At 37.0% G+C, this 23,026-nt stretch overlaps 1 protein-coding gene across 1 annotated transcript in view; it reads right to left on the reverse strand.

Annotated features, from left to right (window-relative positions):
• The window catches only part of LOC127215282 (cubilin-like), a gene marked incomplete at both ends in the record, with an annotated part of 174,129 nt that overhangs the window by 123,201 nt on the left and 27,902 nt on the right, over window positions 1–23,026 (reverse strand). Inside the window, 6 exon segments of the mRNA XM_051175657.1 lie at window positions 7,197–7,384; window positions 9,380–9,536; window positions 10,215–10,396; window positions 10,981–11,141; window positions 13,217–13,406; window positions 21,470–21,600. Coding sequence (XP_051031614.1) covers window positions 7,197–7,384; window positions 9,380–9,536; window positions 10,215–10,396; window positions 10,981–11,141; window positions 13,217–13,406; window positions 21,470–21,600 — 1,009 coding nt within the window.

Here is a 23,026-nt window from a genome sequence, read left to right on the forward strand (position 1 = left end):
GTGGTATAGTGGTTATTGCACAATTGAAAAGAGGACCTGAGAGTGGAATATATAATGATATAAACATCTGATGAGCAGGATGACAACAGTAAGGATTTGGCAAGAGATGAAAGAGATTTTACACATTGGAGAGACATACAAGAGAAATGCATTTGACTGAAGGCACTGGCATAAGCAGAAGAACCTGAAACTTTCTTAAGTTGAAAAGGGGAAGGGACAGAAAGGACAGCATGGAAGACTGTGCTGGCTAGTTATATGTCAGCTTGACACAAGCTACAGTCATCTGAAAGGAAGAAATCTCAACTGAGAAAATATCTCCATAAGATCTGACTGTAAGGCATTTTCTTAATTAGTGATTGATGAGGGAAAGCCCAGACCATTGTGGGTGGAGTCATCCCTGGCTGGTGGTTCTGGGTTCTGTAAGAAATCAGACTGAGCAAGCCAGTAATAAATACTCTTCATGGCCTCTGCATCACCTCCTGCCTCCAGGATCCTGCCCTGTGTGAATTCCTTCCTGACTTCTTCAGTGGTGAAGAGTGCTATGGAAGTATAAGGCAAAACCCTCTTTCTTCTTCAAGTTGTTTTAGTCATGATCTTTCATCACAGCAATAGAAACCCCAAGACGAAAACTACAGTGACAAAGATGCCAAATAGGAAAAACATAGACATCAAAATTCAGAGTTTGAATACAAACATTGGACCATCAAGCTGGCATTTTTTATGTGATGTGATAGCTGTAATAACATCATTACAAGACCTTCTGAGAGTTACAAGTACCCCTGTAGCTATGTGAAAGTAAAGTTCACTTTAAAGAGAAGTATTTAATTGTACACAATAGTAGAGATACTAAGATGCCTATCAGAACACTTGTAACTTCCCAGTAGAGCTTTGAAATGAAGGTATCACTATCACTCATGACAGAGTGGGCTACAGTGATCTCTAGTGCTGGTCAAAGCCTTGTGGGGCCTTGTTTGCTAAAATACTTCGGGTTTCTGGTGAAATCTGAGGTAGGGTCTTAGAAAATGCTTCTCTATCAAATAAGATTCCTAGTTGATTTTGGAATGCAGCTAGATTTAATGGCCAATTTAAAATGTAATTTTTAAAATCAATAGAGACAGCAATTCATTTAAAGTTCTGTCTTATCTATCTATCTATCTATCTATCTATCTATCTATCTATATATCTATGTGTGTGCACATGTATGAGGACTCTGTGCCTACATGAGGTGACCATAAGTGAGTATCAGGTGTCCTTTATCATTCTCTGCCCTTTTTTTTTGAGACAGAGGTCTCTCACTGAACTAAGGTTCATGTTTTTTCTCATCTAGGCTGCAAGCCAGCAAACCCTGGCGATCCTTTCCAGCAGTCTTTCACCTCTTTTTCTCATAGCATTATGGGTATGCTGTGGGATCTGAACTCTGGCTCCGGTTTGTGCTCAAGGTCTCTTAACCACCAAGCCACCTCTCCACTTCCTAGACTGCAGCCTCTACAAAGAAAGCATGTAAACACCATATTGCTGCACCCAAATGACCTGCAGAAATGGCAACTGGAAGACCAATCAGCCATGCGGGCACTTGTTAGGTATCTTGTTTTGGCAAAACAACAGGATTTGTTGAATTATTTACATGCTTATTTCTCAGAGAGTGAAGGCAAGTGTTATTCTGGTTGTACTGTTTCTGTAAAAGGAGTAGTTGTTGTGGAAGTGACAAAACACTGGTGCCTAGTGACAAGTTGTTAATAAGGACCGAGAATAGCTGAGTACATCAGTTGTGACTGGCTTCAAAGTGAAATAGAAGGACATCTACCTCAAGATAGGTCAAGAAAAAAAGAATACATTTTTGAAGGGAAAAGAAAATTCCAAGTAAGTGATATGAAATTAAAAGTTAAATTATACCCATGAGTCAGAAATGACTTGGGAGTGGAGGGTTAACAAAAAGAAAAGCCTCTGAAGAAATCAAGCAACCTACAAAAGTTTTCTGACTTTATGAGCTCGTGTACTAATCAGTTAAATGCTGGGGTCTGTTGCAACCAGAAAAAGGGTCCTAGTTTTTAAAGCTATGGTTAGAGTAAGCAGAGGATGACTGAGTTGACTAGGCGATGCCTTCAGATAAGGAGGAACTTGACACAGTGGAGGGAGATGAGAGTTAGTTTGATTCTGAAACTGGAGGAAGAGTCATAGAATTTCAGTTCAGGAGATAGGGAGATACATGAAACAAATCTCTCCACGAATCTGTGCAGGAATAAGTGAACTCTATTCTGCAGTACTTACTGATTATAGAAAGAATTCTTGGTTGTTGTAAAGTGTCTTAGAGTGACAGCAGAATGATGACCCTGCTCAGAATGTTTGCCATTGCTTAGAGACACATGTGAGGAGTGCTGCTCACACCACTTTGAGAGTTGCCCTTGTGTATGCAAGTTGAAACCCACACCTTTGCTGCTAAGTGTTAAATGCTGAGCCACTGATTAGAAGTGTTTGCCATTAGTACAGTGTGCACAGTCATGACTTCAGTGTTTATGTTGAAGCTGCAAGGACAAGGGTGTAGAAACTCTGTGGAACTTTTGAAGGAAAGTGGGAACACCCATTGAGCAGCAACAGAGCTTCACAAAAGGAAAGAGGGCAGAGAGTTCACTCTTGGGCCTTTCTGGGACTCTTGGGCTCTCCTGTGTGGCCTATGCCGCTCACATCTGCAACCCCACAGCAAACATTACTAGTCCTTTCACCTGCCTTACTGTGAGTGAGATACACCTGTCATGACTATTATGCAGAAAAATAAATGTTAGAAGAATAACCCAAGTTCTATAGAAAATGTCCTTCAGTTTGCAAAATATAGAAAAATTTTGTTCTGACCCCTCACAAATGAATTAGGTTGACAGGAATTTCATCTGATATTCTAAATTAGACATTGCAAGTAATTTTAGCATATACAAATAAGTTATTACTATTATAATAAAAGACCATTTCTGTGAAAAAGACATGGTAAACAGCATCTATCCCTTTTGACAACAGTGTCAGAACAGTAGATGTGAGGGACTCATGGGCATTTCCTCATGATTTCTGTGATGGTAACAGAAAGTTAGGGAAGAGCATGTATGATTTGTGAAGAAGTGTTGCAGTCAATGGCACTGGCCCAAGGCACAGTGCCTGGTGTTCAGCATACCTGCCTCTTATTACTTAGTTACTATGGAAAACTCACATCTGTAGAACTCTTCTTACATGTAAAATGGGAACGCTTCCTGTGTTACCCAGCTATAATATATGCTTAGTAAATAGTAGCTATTATTATAACCTGGGTTTTAAATAGTGATAGCCCCCAAATATTCAACACCAGATATATTTAAACTAAAACCAGTGTATGAGAGTATTTGAAACAGGTGCCACCCTGTGTGACATTTTTATCAATTATTTTTTAATTGAAAATAATTTCTTTTCATATAATATATTCTGATTATTTTCCCTTTCCTCATTTCTTCCAATTCTTTATCATTTCTAAAGCAGTTATATGCCCTTAAGTAATGGATAATGAATAATGTTCTAAAGAATAATGGATATGGGTTTAGGGGGATCATGATGTGAAGAAATTCCCAGACATTCAAACATAACTTATTAGGAGCAATGCCCTTTGTGACTTTTTAAAACTTTGTTGGCTTAGGTGAATGAAACTTATTAACCACAAAACTTACCAGCTATAACAATTCACCCAAGAAGCAGCTGGGAGATTACATGTCATGATATAACTTGGGTGGTAACAAACCTCATGTAACTTCTGCCTATACTCCTGGGAACATTTTAACCAGATAACATCCTCCCAGGGAAGACATCTCTGCCCGGGTAAGTGGGGGTTCTATCCAGTTCTGGAGCCACATTTAGGATACTCCAGCATGCAAAAGATCAAGTAGAGAGGGACTCCCATGGAAGTTTTCCACATGAGGACCAGTTAAGGAAATGTGTGAAAGGGTTACACAAAAGAGGTCCTGGCCTCCTATGCTGGTTTGAGGCAAAGAACCCAGTCCCTCCATTTCTGCACATTATGTCTCCTCATGGCCATCTGCCTCCTGCTAATCTACAACACAGCCCTGTTCAATCACACTGATTTTCTCACCATTGACTCCTCTAACCCCCCATTGACCCAACACCTTTAACCCTTGCCAGGGGCATTTATATATCAGTGTGCTGATTTCTCCCCAATCGGTTTCTCCTTGTATCTTCAGTCGCCTGTTGGGAATGTCTTCTAAATGGAGACCCAGGACAAAAATGAAATTACCTTGTGAGACACAGCCTGAATCCTGAGATTGACTTCATATAGTTGCATGGCCAGTGTCCAGCTTCCCTAAACAAAAGCCCTGCACTCCCACTGAGGTTTCATTTCTAAGCCATGTGTTTTGTTTTGGTCAGAGGAAAAACAATAAAGGGTAGGTTCCTTTCCCAGTGAGGTTTGGGCTGGACCCAATTCAGTCTCTTTATAGTTTCAGTTTTATTACTTCAAAATAACTAATTTCTGGGCCCAGTAATTGTCACTCATTGGGAGAATTGACTAAGTCACTTGAAGAAAAAAAAAGAAAAAAACCTTTAACTAGAATTTATTAAAATAATGCAAGCTAGAGATTTTTCTTCTTGTGGCTTTTTTTCCCTTAAATGGTTGGGTTTTTTACATTTTCCATCATAGACCAGCCTCTGCAGCTATGGCTCTGGTCTTGCCCTTTGGCTTATAGCAATGGAAAAAAAAAGCTCTTTCCTCTGGCAATAGTATCATTCTTTGGAAGGCTTTTCTGAACTTCTGTTTCTCATTCTGTCTTTCTGCACTTTTACCACCAACGCTGTACAAGAGAAATGACGGGTCTGGAACGTGACAGGTACACCATCACAAGGGGCCTCTAATGAGCTGTTTTGTAGCTGTTGAAACAAGTATTCTTAATTGAGTTTTCAAACACCTCTAAAAATTACTTGATGAGATGTTTTGTTACCATTGTACCCTCAGACAAGTCCAAAGAAGTGGGTGTAGTTCCTGGAAATGTTCATTTCATTTACTCCCTATGCTTCCTCCCAATTAAAGACTAGTCTTTTCATTTCCTCTTCTCCTTAGCTGTCTGCACTGTCCCAACTCAGATTACAATGGTGCCCACTCAGCATACTGTTTGTTACACATCCAACTTCTGACTTCTGTTGCATGCTGTGGTTGATGCTCAAAGCTGTAGGACTGGACTAAGTGTTTAGGAATTTGCAAAATATTAGTGTGGAATTCAGCTCTTTCTCATTAATTAGTAACTATCATTATACTATAGCTGAAATATGGTTGTGACAGTTTAATCTTAGTTTCTTAAATTTGTATGAAGTCTCAATGTAAAGTAAGGACTTAAAGTTAATATCAAACAGGTTGCACTTCAAGAAGTCACAAGTTCAGAATAGGACGAGAGTTCTAACTTGTGAAACTTGCAATTTAAATCATGAGTAAAATCTCATATGTGGGGAAAAGTAATACTCCAGTTGCATAATTGAAACAAGGTAGTTCCTGAGATCCCAGAGGCATCAGCCTTGAGGGGAAGTTAAGTGGATCTTGAAATCATTGACACACCAGCCATTATTTGTACCTACAATACCCTCATTTCATTGGTGGAGGCAGCAGAAATAGGCTCTCAAGGCCACCTGACCTACAACAGGAGACCCTGTTCTGAAACCTAAAAGCCAAACGACAACAAATGCCATTCGAACATCTTGCCTGTAAATCTGCCGTGTAGTGCACCATATTTTCTGATGGAAACTAGTATATATACCTTTCTAATGTGGGAATACTATTTCTACATACTTTTTCTTCTACATATAAAACGGGGGGTGATTTATGTTTGCTTGATTGTTCTCCTTTTTCCTGTGACAGAATCTTCCTGCCCCAGCCTCCCAAGACATGAATCTGTAATCTGGGTAATTTTACCCACACCTGGGTAAAATTTTGATTTGTTGTTGTTATTAATCCAAAAGAACTTTCCCCAAAACAAAGGAATCTCCTTATGTTCTTGACTTCAAGCAAAAGTCTCTCTCCAAAAAATAAAAATAAAAAGTTGTTCCTTCTTTATTTTTAAAGCTAATGAAGTATTTGGAAAAGGCATGGTGATCTCAAAAGATAGTATAATCACATTCTTCTTTTACTAAAATTGGTGAAAGAGAGCTAGGGAAGTTTACAAAGGTTGCTTCCCTGGGAATATAGCCTCAGCTTATAAGTAAAGCTTTGCAGGGAAGATGTCTAAATATCACAAATCATGTGTATTTACAACAAGTATGGAACCTGGGACTTTGCACATTCCAGGTGAGCACTCTGCTACTAGCTACATCCTCTCTATAATAATCTTTTAAAAAAAGTCATATAGTTGGTGGAAACCATGGGAAAAATGGCCTATATAGTTAGAGTGGGTCCCCTTCACTTCAGAAATGATTTCCAGTGAAAGCAGCAGATGTGGACACAGCGACACAGCAGTGTGTCATATGTTAACAGCAAAGAGGTAAATAAAATTAATATGCAAACTAACTCAACAAGTGATGTTATTAACCATAGAAAATAGATGTCAAATATATGCCAATTGTTTAAATGAAATGGTTGTATGACACATGAGAGTATAAACCAAGATCTAAATTAATATTAACTCATGTGGATATTAATACTAAAACAAACAGAATGAGTATCTTCTTAATTTTTAAAATATATAATGTTGCAAGTTGCATATAAAAGTCATCAGAACAACTTTCTTAAATGAAATTTCCCATGATAAAAATAGCAGATTACCTCATATTCTACATTTAATACTAAAGGAACTTCTACTGCATAAGATTGCATAAAGAAATTTGAATTAATGTTTCAGACAGTTATTTTTATAACAAATAAAATGTCTGTTTTGCAAACTGAATATTGACTTACTTGAACTTAAATTTTAAAATATGAAAATAATACTTAGTACCAGGAGATTAGGAATCAAACATATTCAAACATTTTCTCTTATGCATAGAGATAAAGCATCAAAATAACAAACAAGATAGTACTTTTAGGTTAAGATTAAAATGGTGCAATGAGAGGCATGAAACACACCCATTCACATAACACTGGTAGTTGATATATTACAGACACACAGGCCATGATTAGGGACTAGATTATGAAAAGGATGAAAAACTTCTAGCATAGCTTTTTTTACTTGATATGAAGACAGAACACTTACCTCTAAATAATCCAGGGAGCAGTTTACACCCTCTTCTACATCAAATTCCAGAAATGTGTAGTTCACAGTGTTTCCTGTTGTTGCTTGGATGGTCCAGTTACAACGCTGATTAAGGTCATAGGGCTTTGGAAAATTTATGCTCTCCAAGATGCCATAGGTTTTATTCACTATTATTACATTGTCACATGCTAGGAAAAAAAAAAAAAAACAGCCGTAACTGTTAAGAACAACTTCCACATATGTTATAATGTCTTTGAGATGTATATGAGATTCCTGTTTAAGAAGACATTAAGATTTTCCAACTTTTCCCTCTAGATTAATAAATATATATGTATACATGGCATGCCATTTTATGCTGAAGGAGTCTCCATTTAGAATAATGTGAAATAATATTTAGATGAAGCATCAAAATGTCATGAAAATGGAACAATTATATTAAAATAGATATTAGTTCCTATAGATTGTTCGACCGTAATGTGATTCTTCTTTGATCTCTCTGCTGAATTTAGAAACATGTAGTGAGCCCTCTATGCTTCTGTTTTCTACCAGAAACATTTGGAATAAATGATCATTCTGACCTTTGAACTCAACAGTTAGAACACACAGCTTTTGTGAATGGTAATACCTAGAACATACAGCTATCTGCATGAGTCTCAACAAAATTACTCATTGTGAAATTCCTAATGAACAGAAGGAGCCCAAAATAGGAAAGAAGAAATAAAATTCCTCGATTATGAACAATTTGCTTAAAATGAATTTTCATCAAAACCACACAAGCAGTTCTAGCTATCTAATCCTGGGATCAAGCACCAAATCAACCTATCAAAATGACCTGAACAAAGTAAATGCATCATTCTTCTTATTGTTTATATTTTTAAAAATTATTTTCTTTCTCGTTACTTATGACGTTCCAGTGCTGTCTCTGCGATGGGGTTCCTAGATTATTTCCTACTCCACCCTGAATGTGGTGGCACTGCTTAGAGATTCAGGCACAGCATATGGCCCTTCGGATTCTTCCGTTGCTGTAGCAGGCATGATACGCAGTGTATTGTCCTGAAAGTCTTTAGGCTACACTTTTGTTAACAGAGGATTTCTCAATAATTTTTTTTCTTTTAGATGTGTGTGCGAGAGTATGGCCATAGGCAACAGGAATCACAGGACTGGTGGCCAGGTCATAGCAACAGTCTGTATTCCAACTCCACACAGGTGGCTCTCACTTGTCACAAATCACACTGCCTGAAAACTAATTTCAAATGGCAAGTGGTTTTTTGTTTTGTTTTGTTTTTGAGCGAGGCGGGGTGGGGGACAAGAGCTCATGTAGCACAAGCTAGAATTGAACTTGCTATGCAGTTAAGGATGACCTTGAACTTCTGATCCTCCTGTCTGAACTTCTCAAATACTGGGATCCTACACACCTGTGAACACAATTAGTTTTATGATGTGTTGGAGATGGAATTTAGAACTTCATGCCAAACAAGTACTCTGCCAAGGGATCTACATCCCCAGCCTCTGCTCTGTCTGTAAGGACTGATATCCTGTGTATAAAAACTATTAGAAGGAAAACAAACAAACAAACAAAAAAAAAAAAAAACAGAGAGAGAGGCTTTAATAACCTGATAATAACCAAGAGAAAGAGAGGAAAAGCAATAACACAATTAAAGGAACTACCACATGCTCAATCAGATAAGAAGCTGTTTGCATATAAAATAATGATTAATTTCTGAAGAACAAAGCTATACATAAAAACTCAATATTCCAGGTAAAGGAAGTGGACAAGGAAGGGAATGGAAAGTTATGGCCCACAATAAAGATCATACCTTCCCCATACAAGCTTCTCTATTTAATAAAACTAAGGCAGAAGGTAGAACATAGGCTGTGAGGTAACTTTGTTCATTAGACCAATGTCTCATTAAAGGATTGTAAATTGTGCTACAAGTGAGAACTAGCAGTCATTAGAGTGTTACATGACCCTGGGCTGAACTACAGCTGTCTCTGCATAGCAAAAACTATCCTGAGTTTCCTGGTTTACCAGACATTTTAGTGATATGAAATTGGGTTTAATGTGTACACATTTTTCCTTCCAATGACTCCAAAGTTTTCATGTAAGAATCCAAGACTAATTTCAAAGACTCAATCCAGCTAACGCTCTCTGGGGGTTCTCTGCTGTTGGAATTTGTACTTACTCTGTGAGTATTTTACTTCAAAGCCACGTCCTTGCTGGCCTTCATCTGTCCTCAGTTTCAACATTATGCTGTCTCTACTGGAACGGATGGGAGCTGGTGTGGTATCTCCACAGAGTTTACTTATCAGATGGGAGCTGGTACTTGGGCCATCATACACCTTTAATAAGACATTTTGCACATTAGATGATCAAGGCTATGAATGTAAAGGACTTTTCAGTAAAGAAATGGCAACATAATATATGTATTCTTTAACTACAGAATAGTCCTAACTTATATCAATGTGTCTCCAAACTTGGGCAATAAACTGAAATATGTGACAATAAGCAAGTGAACTGAGATTGAAATCTGAACATGCAAAATGGAAGTTCAGTACAGACTTTGAGACCATAAGTGATAATTATAAAATGTGTGATTTGTGAAATTTCAACCCATTTTACTTATAGGATTCTAGAGGAGCATAGTAAATTTCAGAAACTATAGGAAGACATAGCTACATGAGTTTACTATCTACTCTAGTTTACCTCAATAAGTTTTCAACACATATAAAATGTCATATAGATATGGTCAGGATAAAGTCCATAACTACTCAGGATATTTTTACCAAATCTTTATGGTTATAGTAAAATACCTTAAATAGTTAATGCATCAAATTATTCAGTACATTCTATGTAGAAGATTGTCATTTTTTCCACATTTCTTTAAGGTTTTACTTTGTTTAAATCTTTTATGTGAATGCTCCTCTTAAATCCTTTTGAGTCTTAAAAAAATTTTAAGTGCATCTTGTGTGCTGAGTAAGAGGGGAGCATCAAATGGCACAGGGACTCATTGTACATACAGCCAAGTAATCCAGGGAGCAGCTGGGGTGATGCTCCAGGTGAAAGTCTTGGAATTCCAGCAGGAAAGGGCTGCCATGGCTGGCTTCCAGCTGCCAGTAGCACTCAGAGCTATGGTAGTAGGGCATCGGGTAGTTGGGGGATGTGAACAGCCCTGTGGAGGTGGTGAGTTTGCCTCCACAGCCTGCAGAGGGAAAACAGTGAATGAAACACAGCCTTTTCTTCCTGCAAGATTAACCTTGGCTAAATCATCCTGCAGCTACTCAGCTCTTCTTTGCATGCTGACCTGTCCAGTGCTGGGGATGGAGCTCAGAGCCTTACACATGGTAAGCATGAGCTCTACTACTGAGTCTCACACCTCAATCCTTTGTTTTTCAGAGACAAGAACTCGTTTTATAGTTCAAGCTGCCCTCAAATGTGGGATCCTCCTGCCTCTGCCTCCCTAGAACTGGAATTAGAGGAATTTGCCACCATGCCCACCCTGTGTTCCTCAGTAAAGCATCTCAGCAGATCAAGTAAAGTTCTGTTAAACACTGATAGACTTTCCTTTTTCTAGTGAAGATGAGTAACTTAATAAAATTTTCTGGGGAACTAGAACTTTCTTCTTCCTTCAAAATATATGCTGCTATTAATCCAAAAACATTTCTGATGTTGGAATTTATAATAAAGAATGATGAAAGTTAACTAGGAAAATGGACAAGTAGCAACATAATGAAGAAACTTACCAGTTTGGCTTCTCCCGTAAAAAGCCAGGTCTTTGCTACTTACCTGTTGATGATCCAGCCCAGGAAGCAGAGAAACCAGAGTAGTTGTCTGTGCTGTCAGTCTTAAACTTTAGCCATAGCTTGTTACTGTGAGAGATGATTGGAGGAGGCAAAACTGAGCCACAGTAACTTCCAAGGAGTGGTGAAGTTTCGTAGCCTCCATCTCTGTGACAGGTACAGAAATGAAAATGGGTTAACTTACAGTTTGCAACATACAATAAACATACAACATACTCAAAGTACAGGGAGGCAGATGCACTGCCAGTCTCCTCAGCTGGCATCTCCTAAACACGACTTTAAACAACACAAGGTCAAGTTCTCAAGTCTCACTCTTTACTGACTAGTCTTTGAATGACTTCATAAAGAGTGTCTGTTACTTATGGCTTGTATGGCTTCTTTATACCAGCTGCAGAGATGATGTATTTGAGATTCACCTTATCAAAGCCTCTAGCAAATAGACCAGGGAATGCAGGATATAGAACCAATTATTCAAAATATAAACCAATATTTTTAATTTTAAATAAATATTACATATTTCATACTGATTTAGAAATCTTCAAGATGTAATATAACATATACATATTGGTAATATTTGGGACAATTGTAGAAATAATTATTTTCCTAAGAAGTTTTGAGGATTTTAAATCTACAGGTATTTTTTCAAAAAGATGATTCATTGAATGTTAACACCAAGTACTTAGTTGGCATAAATTAAGAAAATTAAGCTGAGCATGAAAGTTCACATCTATAATTATAGTACTCAGTAGGCTGAGTCAGAAGGACTTCTGTGAGTTGAAGGCAGCCAGGACTATCTAGTACATTCTGAACCACCTTAGACTATAGAGTGAGACTCTTAAACTCCCCCTCCCATCAAATAAAATTATGTTGGTTTAGCCTGATATGTTCAATTATAATTTGTTAATTGAGTATTTTACTTTACAGCAAAGAATAAAATTTATTATAAAGTATTAAAAGATTCCAAGTTTGAAGTAGCAACTAAAATATTTGATACAGTTGCTTACCAAAATACTCAGCCTAATATCACTTCATGTAATGATATAGAGTATATATAGGTAAATATATACCAATATACCATTGCCAGTAATACAATTTAAAAAATACATTTGTTCAGAGTACAAATAGTAAATGAAAATTTTAAGCACAATTCTAGACTTAATATTTTTTTAAAAAATATAAGGTTACTATTATACCAGTGATTCTAGTGATATAATTAGATTAAATAAACAGCAAAGACCCAAATACTTAGGCTGGTTTTACATGAAGAATGAAGGTATTTAACTATGATGGTAGGTATTGATTATCAACTTGACACAACCCAGAATCATCTGGGATAGGAATCTTAATGAGGCTACTGCGTTGGCCTGTGGCCATGTCTGTGGGGGTGTTGTCTTAATTAAATTAACCAATATGGGAAGAATCAGCCCACTATATGTAACATCATCCCCTAGGCAGGGGTTTCTGAACTATATGACACAGAGAAATAGAGCAGAGCACAATTATGAAGTAAGCTAGCAAGAAGTATGCATGCATTCATTTCTTTTGCTCTTGACTGTGGGTATGATGTGACTAGCTGAGTTCCTGGCACCTTGCACACCTGTTTTGACAGACTAGAACCTGAAATTGTGTGCTACAATAAAGCCTTCCTCACCTAAGTTTCTTTTGGTCAAGATATTTTATCACAGCAATGGAAATGAAATTAGGTTTCATTAATAGTGAGTATCACATTTTATGGTGTAGTAGTATTTCTGTTTCCTTCCTAAATAAAATCTGAAGTTTACTGCAAAATATTCCTGATGTAAGAATCTGAAATAACTATCAGGGATTGAGAAAATGACACAGAAGTGAAGATTACTTACTGATCTTACAGAGGGACCAGAGTTGAGTTCAAGTCCCAGTATGCACAATGGATAGCTCACAACCACCTGCAACTCCAGAGGATCCAACATCCTCTTCTGGCCTCCACAGGCACCACACTTCCATGCACATAATCACACTCACACACAAGCATGTAAACATAATTTAAATCAAGAAAGTAAAATCTCAAATAACTATAAATCTTGTAAAATTTCTCCTTTTCTTCTATATCATGCTTAAAGGGACAAATTTCATGTTGTGATAAAGAATGTATAAGATAAATTTGCAAAACTTTCTATGTTTCCTTTCATCTTTTCTGAGATTATTGATGAAAATAAAGGTTATAATGATATAAAAGCCCACACCTGATTTCCACAAAATCAATACAATATTTCCCCACTTTGTTCTCCAAGTCGAAGCTTGTAAAATTCAATGCAATCTGTTGGTTGAATCCCACTGTGATCCTGTAGATGCAATCCAAGCTATTGGGGTAATTATGGGGGAAGTTGGGGGAGATGAGTGTCCCAGAATCATCTGTATATTCTTTTAAGCACACTGTGAAAAGAAACAGAGAGAAAAATTTGAAAACATTATGCATTTGCATGTATCCAGTAATGTGCCATGCATTAATTTGTGTCCCTGTACTTGAATTTCAGCAGTATTTTCTTAATGTTCAAAGACTGATTTCATTTTGAAAAAATGTTTTTAAAATTTCAGATGCAAGGAAATACTAAGTTTTAACAATGTTGCAAACACAGTTGCGTATATTTTGACAGAATAACAGTTTTGGTCCTAGAAGTGTTACAATTTTTCTAAATTATGTAAATCACCATAAACATTAAAATTAGGTTAAACTATGCAGATATAAGGGAGTTTAGAAATAATACAGTTCTGTACTTCTCTTCATAGTTTCCCTTTATAAATGTGTGTGTTTATGATAAATGATTAGGTAGCCATGGAGGAGGTATGGAAACCAGAGCTAGGTGTAGTAAGCACACCTGCCATTGAAGGGACATTCCATCAAAGCCTGTCTCAGGTATAGACATGGTATGGAAACAAGCAAGCCACTCATCTCCTGATCTCAGTTCTGTCATTTCTATGATGGTAATGGTTACTAACTTTGGGTATTGTTTTAAGAGAATGAGATGATGCAGCTAAAGTATCCACCTAAACATAAACATATGGCAATAGTCATCATTACATTTCAAGACAGAATGGGTCTAAGAAAAGTATAATTGTGAAGTGTATGATTAATTATTACTATGGAATAACTAGCAGCCAACCTGGAAGGCTGCATCATAATTAAACAGCAACTTCTCCAGTGTGTTTGAACTTGGCCTGTTCAGTCTTTTCAGACTCTGCTCAACAAAAAAAACCATCAGTCCCTTATGCCCTTACAATCTGAGATGTTTTACCAACAAAGTCTAGTTTAACTGTGCTGTAGGAGAGAATGAGCTATTATATTTTAGTTCAAATAAATAAATGCTGAGGCTGTGTAATTACATTTCCCCAATTGTGTCATATATTTATCCAGATAGGGTGAAATTATTGGTATTGGGAACACAGGACACATGTAAAATGTTATAGGATCTACTATCTATGTGGGTCCCATGAAGGGATATTTATCAAATACTAAAAATGAAGGCTTTACTTAATTGAAATGGCTCACAGTGATAGTCCGCCCCAAAAAGGAGGCAAGAAAAGACCAAGAGAATGAAGATAAAGGGAGGAAGATGGTGAGGATGAGAAAGAACAGTACAAGGAATGGGAAGAGGCCTATTCTAAATGTTCAATACCCAGTCATGAACATTACTATATAAAATTCATTAAACTAATGGATTATAAATTTTATTTAGGACACAGTATCCCTTAAGTAACATAACGGACAAACCCATGAGTCCACACACAGTTTCTAGTGTTAGCCAGTTACTCAAATTCTTAAAGCAAATCATCTCTCCAATTAGAAAACAACATTAGTTAATATTCACCCACAGAAAATAGAAAAAGAAAAGCAAACAGGACTTGAGGGCCGTCTGCTGTGAGGACAGCTATTTAGGTGGACAGCCCCCATCCCCAGCAGCATGTGTGTCCATCCCTCTGTCCCACTTGAGCTCTGGATCTGAGGAAATCCCTATGTAACAGAAGACAGAAGACTACCATTCTATAGTCAAAGGGAAGACAAGCTTCATGTCCCACCTACCAGAACTTTTGAACAAGCTCTCAAGAAAAATAAATTAAATAAGTAAATCAATAAAATACACAGATGAGAAATGAAATCAAGTGAAATGGAATATAATTAAAGAGTGAAAAAGGAAGATGCATTAGAGTCTCCAATCAATAAAAGACCAGGCTCACAAAAACAGTGCAAATAAATTTGACAAATTTGTTCCCAGCCACAAACTGCCATAGTTGACTCAAAAGAAAAAAAAGAGCTTCCACAGCCTCAATCCATCATAGAAATACAGTGTATCATAAAAAAACAGTTCTATAAAGAAAAGAGTGTATAGTGTATAGCCCCTAGTGATAGTCAAGCAAGGGACTATTTACACTAATCAGGTTTAGAAATTAAGAGGAGGCCAGGCATAGGTGGCACACTCCTTTAATCTCAGCACTCAGGAAGTAGAATCAGGCAGATCTCTGTGAGTTCAGGCCAGCCTGGTCTAGAGAATCCCTATTTTGAAAAACAAAAACAAAAACTAACAAACAAACAAAAAGAAATTAACAAGAGGTGTCTCTGTAGTTCATTTTGTAAGGCTAAATATTACTGTTATACTCAAGCAAGACCAACAAAACACTAATTAAGAAAAGCAGTTCCAGATGTAAAGACCGTGTTATAGCAAGTATTGCTCACACTAGGAGTATAGGACTATTTGTTGCTGGAAAACCAAGCAACTTAATCCACCATAGTAAATGGATTTTAAACAACTTCTGATTACATCATTTGGAGAAATAAGCATCCATTAAATATAAATAAAATAGTAATCTATAAAAACCCCAGAACTAAAGAGAAGATTAAATGTTTTCTGACCAAAATGAAGAATGAGAATATGTCTGACCTCACCCTTTCTGTTAAGCATCATGCAGTCCTACTTTCTGCAATAGGAAGGAAGGAGGAAGGAAGGCAGTGTAAAACAAAACAGTAATTCACAATTGTGACAATCTATGTAGGTTATGAATCAAAAAAAATGTGCTGACACTAAAACCTGCATTTCAAAAGTTTACATAATTAAATATAAATGTCTAAAAATCAATTTGGGATGGTGTATCGGCCAAACTGGGATGCACAAAACAGTATACAAGAGCATAAAGCACATGCTGATCTGAGTGAAAATGAAAAAGTCAACTCTAGGAACTTTAAAATAGTGCTCATAGAAATAGAGGAAGTTTGAATAAACAGCAAGTTAAAATATGTTCATGGAATGAAGACAGTTTGAGATGCCTTGTAATCTCAAATTGATCTATGAACTCAATAGGATTTCAGGCAATTTAAAAAAAATAAACCAAAAGACATAGTAATACAAAGGATCTAAGGTCGCCAAAAGAAAATTTTTGAAAAGTATATATCACTCTACATTTTCATAGAACAGGAGCTTATAATGTTATGTAATTGACTATCCTTTTTCTATAAAACACCATGTGGACATCATGGCATTCCAGAAGCACTCACATAATACACATGGACAACTGCTGCCAGCAATGGCTTAAAGGGAATTCTGGGGAGGGGTAGAATTGGGAGAAATAGGGTCAAGACACTTCCTTGCACAGCTGAATATAATTTTTCTAAATGAATGGTCTTGGAAACTTAACTTAGACCATACTGGGAAATTTAGATGAATTGCAGACCTAAAAGTTCAAACTATAAAACTTCTAGAAGACACACAGAGGAAGTCCTCATAATTTTGACAAGCAAGCATTTCCTAGATAAGAAACAGAAGCCCATTACCATAAAAGGACAAAGATTTTTCCAGTCAAAAGAATGGGTTATGTGCTCAGCCTGAGAGAAGAGAGGTTCAGTGCTCATCTGCCTTTTCTTTGTCCTCACAGACAACCTATCAGATGATCATGAATAGAGGCAGAGCAGCTATTACAGAACTGTGTGGGCATAAGCAATCCCATTTTAAATCTGGCAAGGCCCTGGGCCTTTACATACATAAAATTATTTGTGTGTCCCTGTGTACACATGTTCATGTGTTTGTGTGCATGTAAGGGTCAAATGTCAATGCCAGTGTCTCCTTCATCACTTATCCACCTTAATTATTTCAAACAGGGTCTGCAACTGAACCCAAAGCTCACTGATTCTGCTAGGCTCACTGTCCAGCAGACTGCAGGAATCCTCCAATCTCCTCCTTCCCAGCATTGGGGTTGTAGGTGCATGAGATCACATTTATGCCTGGCTTTTTTACATAGGTGGCAAGGATCTCAACTCAAGCAGGCACTATATCACTGAGCTATCCTTCCAGCCTACTGAAATGTAATTTTACATTGAATGTCTCATTTTACTTTTCTGTGTACTGTGAAACAACATAAACATCCCCTCTAGTCAAAGAGGTGTGGAAGGGGACTGAGACTGTTTGAAACTAAGTTTTAAAAATTCTTTTAGTTTGTATACAAGATAAAACTTGAACTCTTCAAATCCTGAACTCTTTAATAATCTCAGTTTGTGGGTTTGTGTGTGTGTGTGTGTGTTTGTGTGTGTATGTGCACAAGTGTGTACTTGTGTGTGTGTGTGTGGGGGTATGTGCAGAAGTAGAGGTTGACTGTCAGATGTCTTCTTTGATCACTTCTCCACTTAGTTTTTGAGAAAGAGTCCCTTATTTAACCCAAGCTTGCTGTTTGTTCTAGCAGCTCCCTGAATCTGGCTTGTTCACACTCACAGCCCTGAGATGATAGACCAACAGTCTTAGCTTTACTTTTTTACATGGCATCTGAGGTTTGAACTCAGGTCCTCATGCTTATGCAACAGGCACTTTGCCCATTGAGCCACCTCCCCTTTCTATAATTCCTAGTTTTTTTTCTACAGAGTAAATGTCTACCTAGACTGGTAAGGGACTAAAAAATATGACAATTAAGAACTGTTTTCATTCTAAGAACCAACACATAGGTTATTACTCTTGCAAGGGCATGCACACGTACACACACACACACACACACACACACACACATGCCTAGAAGACAAGTGCTAGGCTATTTGTACATACAAACGTAAGAAAATACTTGAGATTTACTAGCTGAAACTATTTTAGAGATTAATATATTTGAAAAAAAATCTTCCCAAAAAACATCTGAGTATGTAATATCAGAAGTTTCAGATTGAGGTATACAATCAAGGGAAGCCTGACACTTCCAAGTCAAGCTGGAACTAACAATGAATAGACTTTCCTTGACCTTACTTTTAGTCTAAGTGAATAGGACCTCCAAACATGAGCATAATTAATTATTATGTTATTTTGTAATAGTTTTTTATGTACTATAAAGATGAATTCAATTTGATCCATGTGAATTTCTCAGTTAAAGTTTACTCTAGACCTTAATCAGAATTTCTAATTGAACTCTGGTAGCTGAGTTTATAAGAAGGCAATCTCCTCTTTCTGAAGATTTAAAAAAAATGACCAGTAGATTCTGAGAATGTTGTTCTTACCACATTGAAATTTAAAAATAGAAACAGAATGTTCTCTGCCCATTTCTTGGAATAAATTCCCTGTGGCCTTCTTGCTATCATTTCTCAACTTCATGCATTACCTTTCTGGGTCATTCCAAGGTGATGATGAAAACTAGCACTAAACACTCACTGGAGTGTAAGAGGGAATGAGATGGGTAGGAAAACCCAGTGGATTCACCTTTTTATATTTGTTTATAATATTGCAGTTTGAACCAGATTAGCCACATCTCTGTGTAATTGTGAAGCTCTTCTCTTTGCAAAAAGTAAGAAACATTCACCACAGTTCTACTGTGGCCTTGTCATAAATGACAACAGAAATGAACTGAATAGTGAATCCAGGCTATTTTTTTTAGATGACTGCTATCTGCTATCTGCCTCACTCATATATTAATTGGGGTAGACTGTGCTTTGTACTTTATTGACACATTATAAAAATAAAATCCCATCATGCCTACTGAGATTTTTAGATAGATTTCATGACGAGATGCCCAACTTTGTATGGAAAATCTGATACTTTCCACTCTTTTTTTTTCATCCAACTCCATTTTTAATGAATGAACCAGGAATTAGTTTGAGAAATAATGGAGTAACTGCTAAATAGATATCATTTAGTCTTAAAAGTTTAAGTTCATTTCTGCTCTTGTTTATATTTGTAAGTTTCTTTCTTATTAGTTTTATATTTGATCAATGGACAAGTAATAGATGTTAATAGTATGTGATTACAACTTAAATGGTAAAGTGTACCAATTATATTATTTCAATATTTAAATATTTTCTACTTCATGCAAGTAAATGCTGAAAGTGGTAAGGAGTTCTGATGAGTTTCTACCGAACACTGTTATTTTTGTTGTCTTTTGTTTCTATCTGTCCAGGCACATTTGAATGAGAGCTACAGCAGAATGCCTAGGGAGGAGTCAGAGTATGAACAACAAGCCAATATCCTTCCTCCCAAACGCATATTTAAGGGCTGACATCATGGTCTTATGGCAGGAGCTACAGATGGAAGTGTAACTGGATTCAAATCAGGAAATTTTGACTCCATCAAATGACGGCAGGACAGATTCAGGGGGAAATGTCTGTAGGCTGTGCTAAGAAACTAGGCAGCAGTCCAAGCTATCATCATCATTCAAAAAAATAACTTCTGCCAAAAGAATAAAATAGACTACAGGCCAGTGATTGGGTGTCCTCTGGTTCTTCTATCTGACATGATTTTAGTTTACAGAAAATACCCAGAAAAATATGCTACCCTAGAAGACAGTCCTCACCTCTATCCTTCCAGCCAGCAGCTCCCTTCACCCAGGCTCCTGAGAATACTAGCCAACTGCCTGGTCACCATCCACTTAACCTCCATTCCCATCTCCTGAGCCAGCTGTGTTCTGAGTCATACCACAGGGCTGGCCTTAGCAACTCATGCAATCCAGCTGCCCAAATGACTTTCTGGGTCCCATCATCCAATTGCTATTTTAAATGGTATGACTGTGTTAACCAGTTCTATGAGTTCATCCAGCAAAAGGCAGACACAAAGTGAATAGTCAAGAATCAGAAAGAATGTGCTCCCTTGACTGTGACTTCAGCTCTGTCTGGACCAAGTGGGGGCTGGAGTAATGACTAACACAGAGGAAGCAGGACGGAGGGTCTTTGCAGTTGCTCCTTCAGTGTCTTCTTTCCTGAGCCTTGGTTTTTCTCTCCTCTCACTTCTCCCCTTTCCTTTGTTCTTCTGTATTAGAGGGGTTTTAGAGAGACTGAGCCCAGCCATGTATTCTGAGCATACATAGTAGTTGAGCATATTCCAAACTCTGGTTCCCCATCAGTTTCCTTCCTGTCTAGTTTATCTGTTGCTTTGTTGAGTTTTGCCTGCATCTTATCTTTATGAACAACTTCATCAAGTTTTAAATTTGTCTTCCTCAGGTTCCATTAATGGCTCTCAGCTGTCACTTCATACTGCCTTCCAAGCTGACGTGATGTTAACACAAGCATTTCAGTCATTACAGACCTATGTTTCATTTTGTATATTATTATGAAGATCTCCATGATATTTTCAGGAGGCACTGCCTGAATTGTGTGTTATTTAAGATATTTAAGAGTGTATTCATGCAGCAAATTAAAATTATGTTCATAGAGTATTAGAACCAGAAAACATTTCCAAGATCATCACATCTAATCTTTTAATTACACAGATGAGAAAATTGTGCCTCATAAAGCTCAACTGACTTACTCTAAATCTAATATTCAGTGTGGTTTAGGGCAAAATATACGAGAGAGATGAAACTACAGAAGGATGGAAAATTGCACACACACTAATTTCCTGAGAAATCCACTTTGGTTTTTGGCTGTTAACCACCTGAATAAGGCCAAGTTAAAAATGTCAATTACACAACACAACACACTATATTTTAAATCCTCAGGATGTGATTTCCCCGTGTGCTTGGGCTAGATAATGAGCTATCTGCTAAAGTGAGTTCCACCAAAGATGGACATATACAAGTCTCGTGTACTCTCAATTTCTAAAGCCAATGTTCCAGAACACAGAAGTTGAACTATTTTTGCCTGGATCAAGGTACAATGACCAAACTCCCTGGAGGAGAAGAAAGTGAAAAGCTGGCTAGAAACTCGGAGTGGGAACTTTTTTTTTTATTATTATTATGAGAGTAAGAGCTGTAGAGAAGATGGCTGGACACAAGGCTCCCAGAAAGAATACGCCCAGGCCCAGAAATGTGCAATACTTAGCAAGTAGACAGACCATTTGCCTGCTGTGAATATGCACTGTATGCTACTTTACTCCATCAAGTATCTTTCTAAGTATACTATAAGGATTAAGGCCCAGAATTCCTAAAATGGCACCCAGCTCAGATAGCATAATTACCCTATATTTAATAATGTTGGCATTGTTTTTATACTTTATTTCAGGTATTTCTGTGTTTTAGACATTAGATCTCTTTTGCAATAGAAACGATGTTACCTGATGATGCATCAAATGCTTCATACTTTATGGAAAATCCTTCATGTGAAAGAGCAGAGTCGGACACAAACATCAGCTTTATTGAATGGGAACTGCTGGTAAGAGAAGGTGGGATGGATTTTCCACAATATCTGTTCCAAACAAAGAAAGAAGAGATAAACAGATTTTTTTAGACACATAGTATATTTGAACTAATATTCCAAAATTTAGGACATGTAAAGATGATATATCAGGCTATTTTCTATTTCCTACCAACCTTGAAACCAAATACATTTCAGTAACAGTATAAACACACTTATTCATGATTCCCTAACTGAAAGAGTTGTGTGTCCAGCTGAGTGCCTTGACATAAATGGGAAGTTAAGCAGGGACAGCATTAGCCTGCTGTTAGCATACTATACTAAGGAACTCATTCATGGAACTGTAATATAGAGAATCAATGCACCTAAACTCATCCAGCACAAGCCCCAGCCAGTCCTGTCACTCAGGGGCATCATGACTTTGGGCACATAGCTCAATTTCTCTGCCTCATTTTCTTTGTCTGCTTCACACAGTTCTTAACATCTTCATCAGTTACTATATTGTACATAAACATTGAAAACAGTGTCTGGACAGTGACCTCTTGTATAAGGTGCCTACTGTCTTTTAACAGTTAGCCCGAGGAGAGGGAAAGGTATAATTAGTCATTGTTCCTTCATAACAAAGGAGGCTGGAGAAATGACTCAGCAGTTATGTGCACTGTCTACTCTTTTACAGGATGGATTCAATATCCAGCATCTACGTAGAAATTAGTAAATGTATGTAACTCCAGTTCCAAGGGATCCAATTCTGGCCTCTGTGGGCACACTCATGTGATACAGCCAATAAAATAAACTGGTACAAATAAATAAATATTTAAAAAGCAATAAGAATAACTCTGATTTCAACACAAACAAAATGATGGAGACTGAATTTAACTTTGCACTAAAAATTCTGAAACTGAGGGAGAAATATATAAGTGGCTCTCAAGACACTATCAAAGGAAGAGGGGAAATTGTCAAGGGCAGAAAATAAATGAATTAAAGGGAAAGGACTGACCAAAGTGACTTAATAATATTACAGGACAAAATCCAAAAATATTTTTATAAGAATTATAATGGTTAGTGTCCAAAACATAAAATTGAAAATTCTTAACAACCTATCAAATATCAAGTCCAAAAGGAAATAGGAAAATATAACTCATAATGAGAGAGAATAATCAACTAAAACATAGTATGTAATTACATAATCATTGAATGAGTAAAGAAAGACATTAAAATAATTACAATTGTATTACATAGATTTAGAAGGTCTGGAAAAATCAATATATAGATAGCAGCACAGATTCTGCATAGTTATGTGGTACTAAATGCTGGGCAACATAAATATGCATATGCAGAAAAAATTAAATAAATAAAACCACCTCAAAGTGTGTTAAAGAATTAATGTGGGAAGTGGAGTGACTAGACTAGCGAGACACAGGAAAAACACTTTATGATATGGGTCTGGACAAGGATTTCTATAGAAAGCACAGGCAAG

This window comes from Phodopus roborovskii, unplaced genomic scaffold, assembly GCF_943737965.1.
Source record: "Phodopus roborovskii unplaced genomic scaffold, PHOROB, whole genome shotgun sequence".
Lineage (NCBI taxonomy): Eukaryota > Metazoa > Chordata > Mammalia > Rodentia > Cricetidae > Phodopus > Phodopus roborovskii.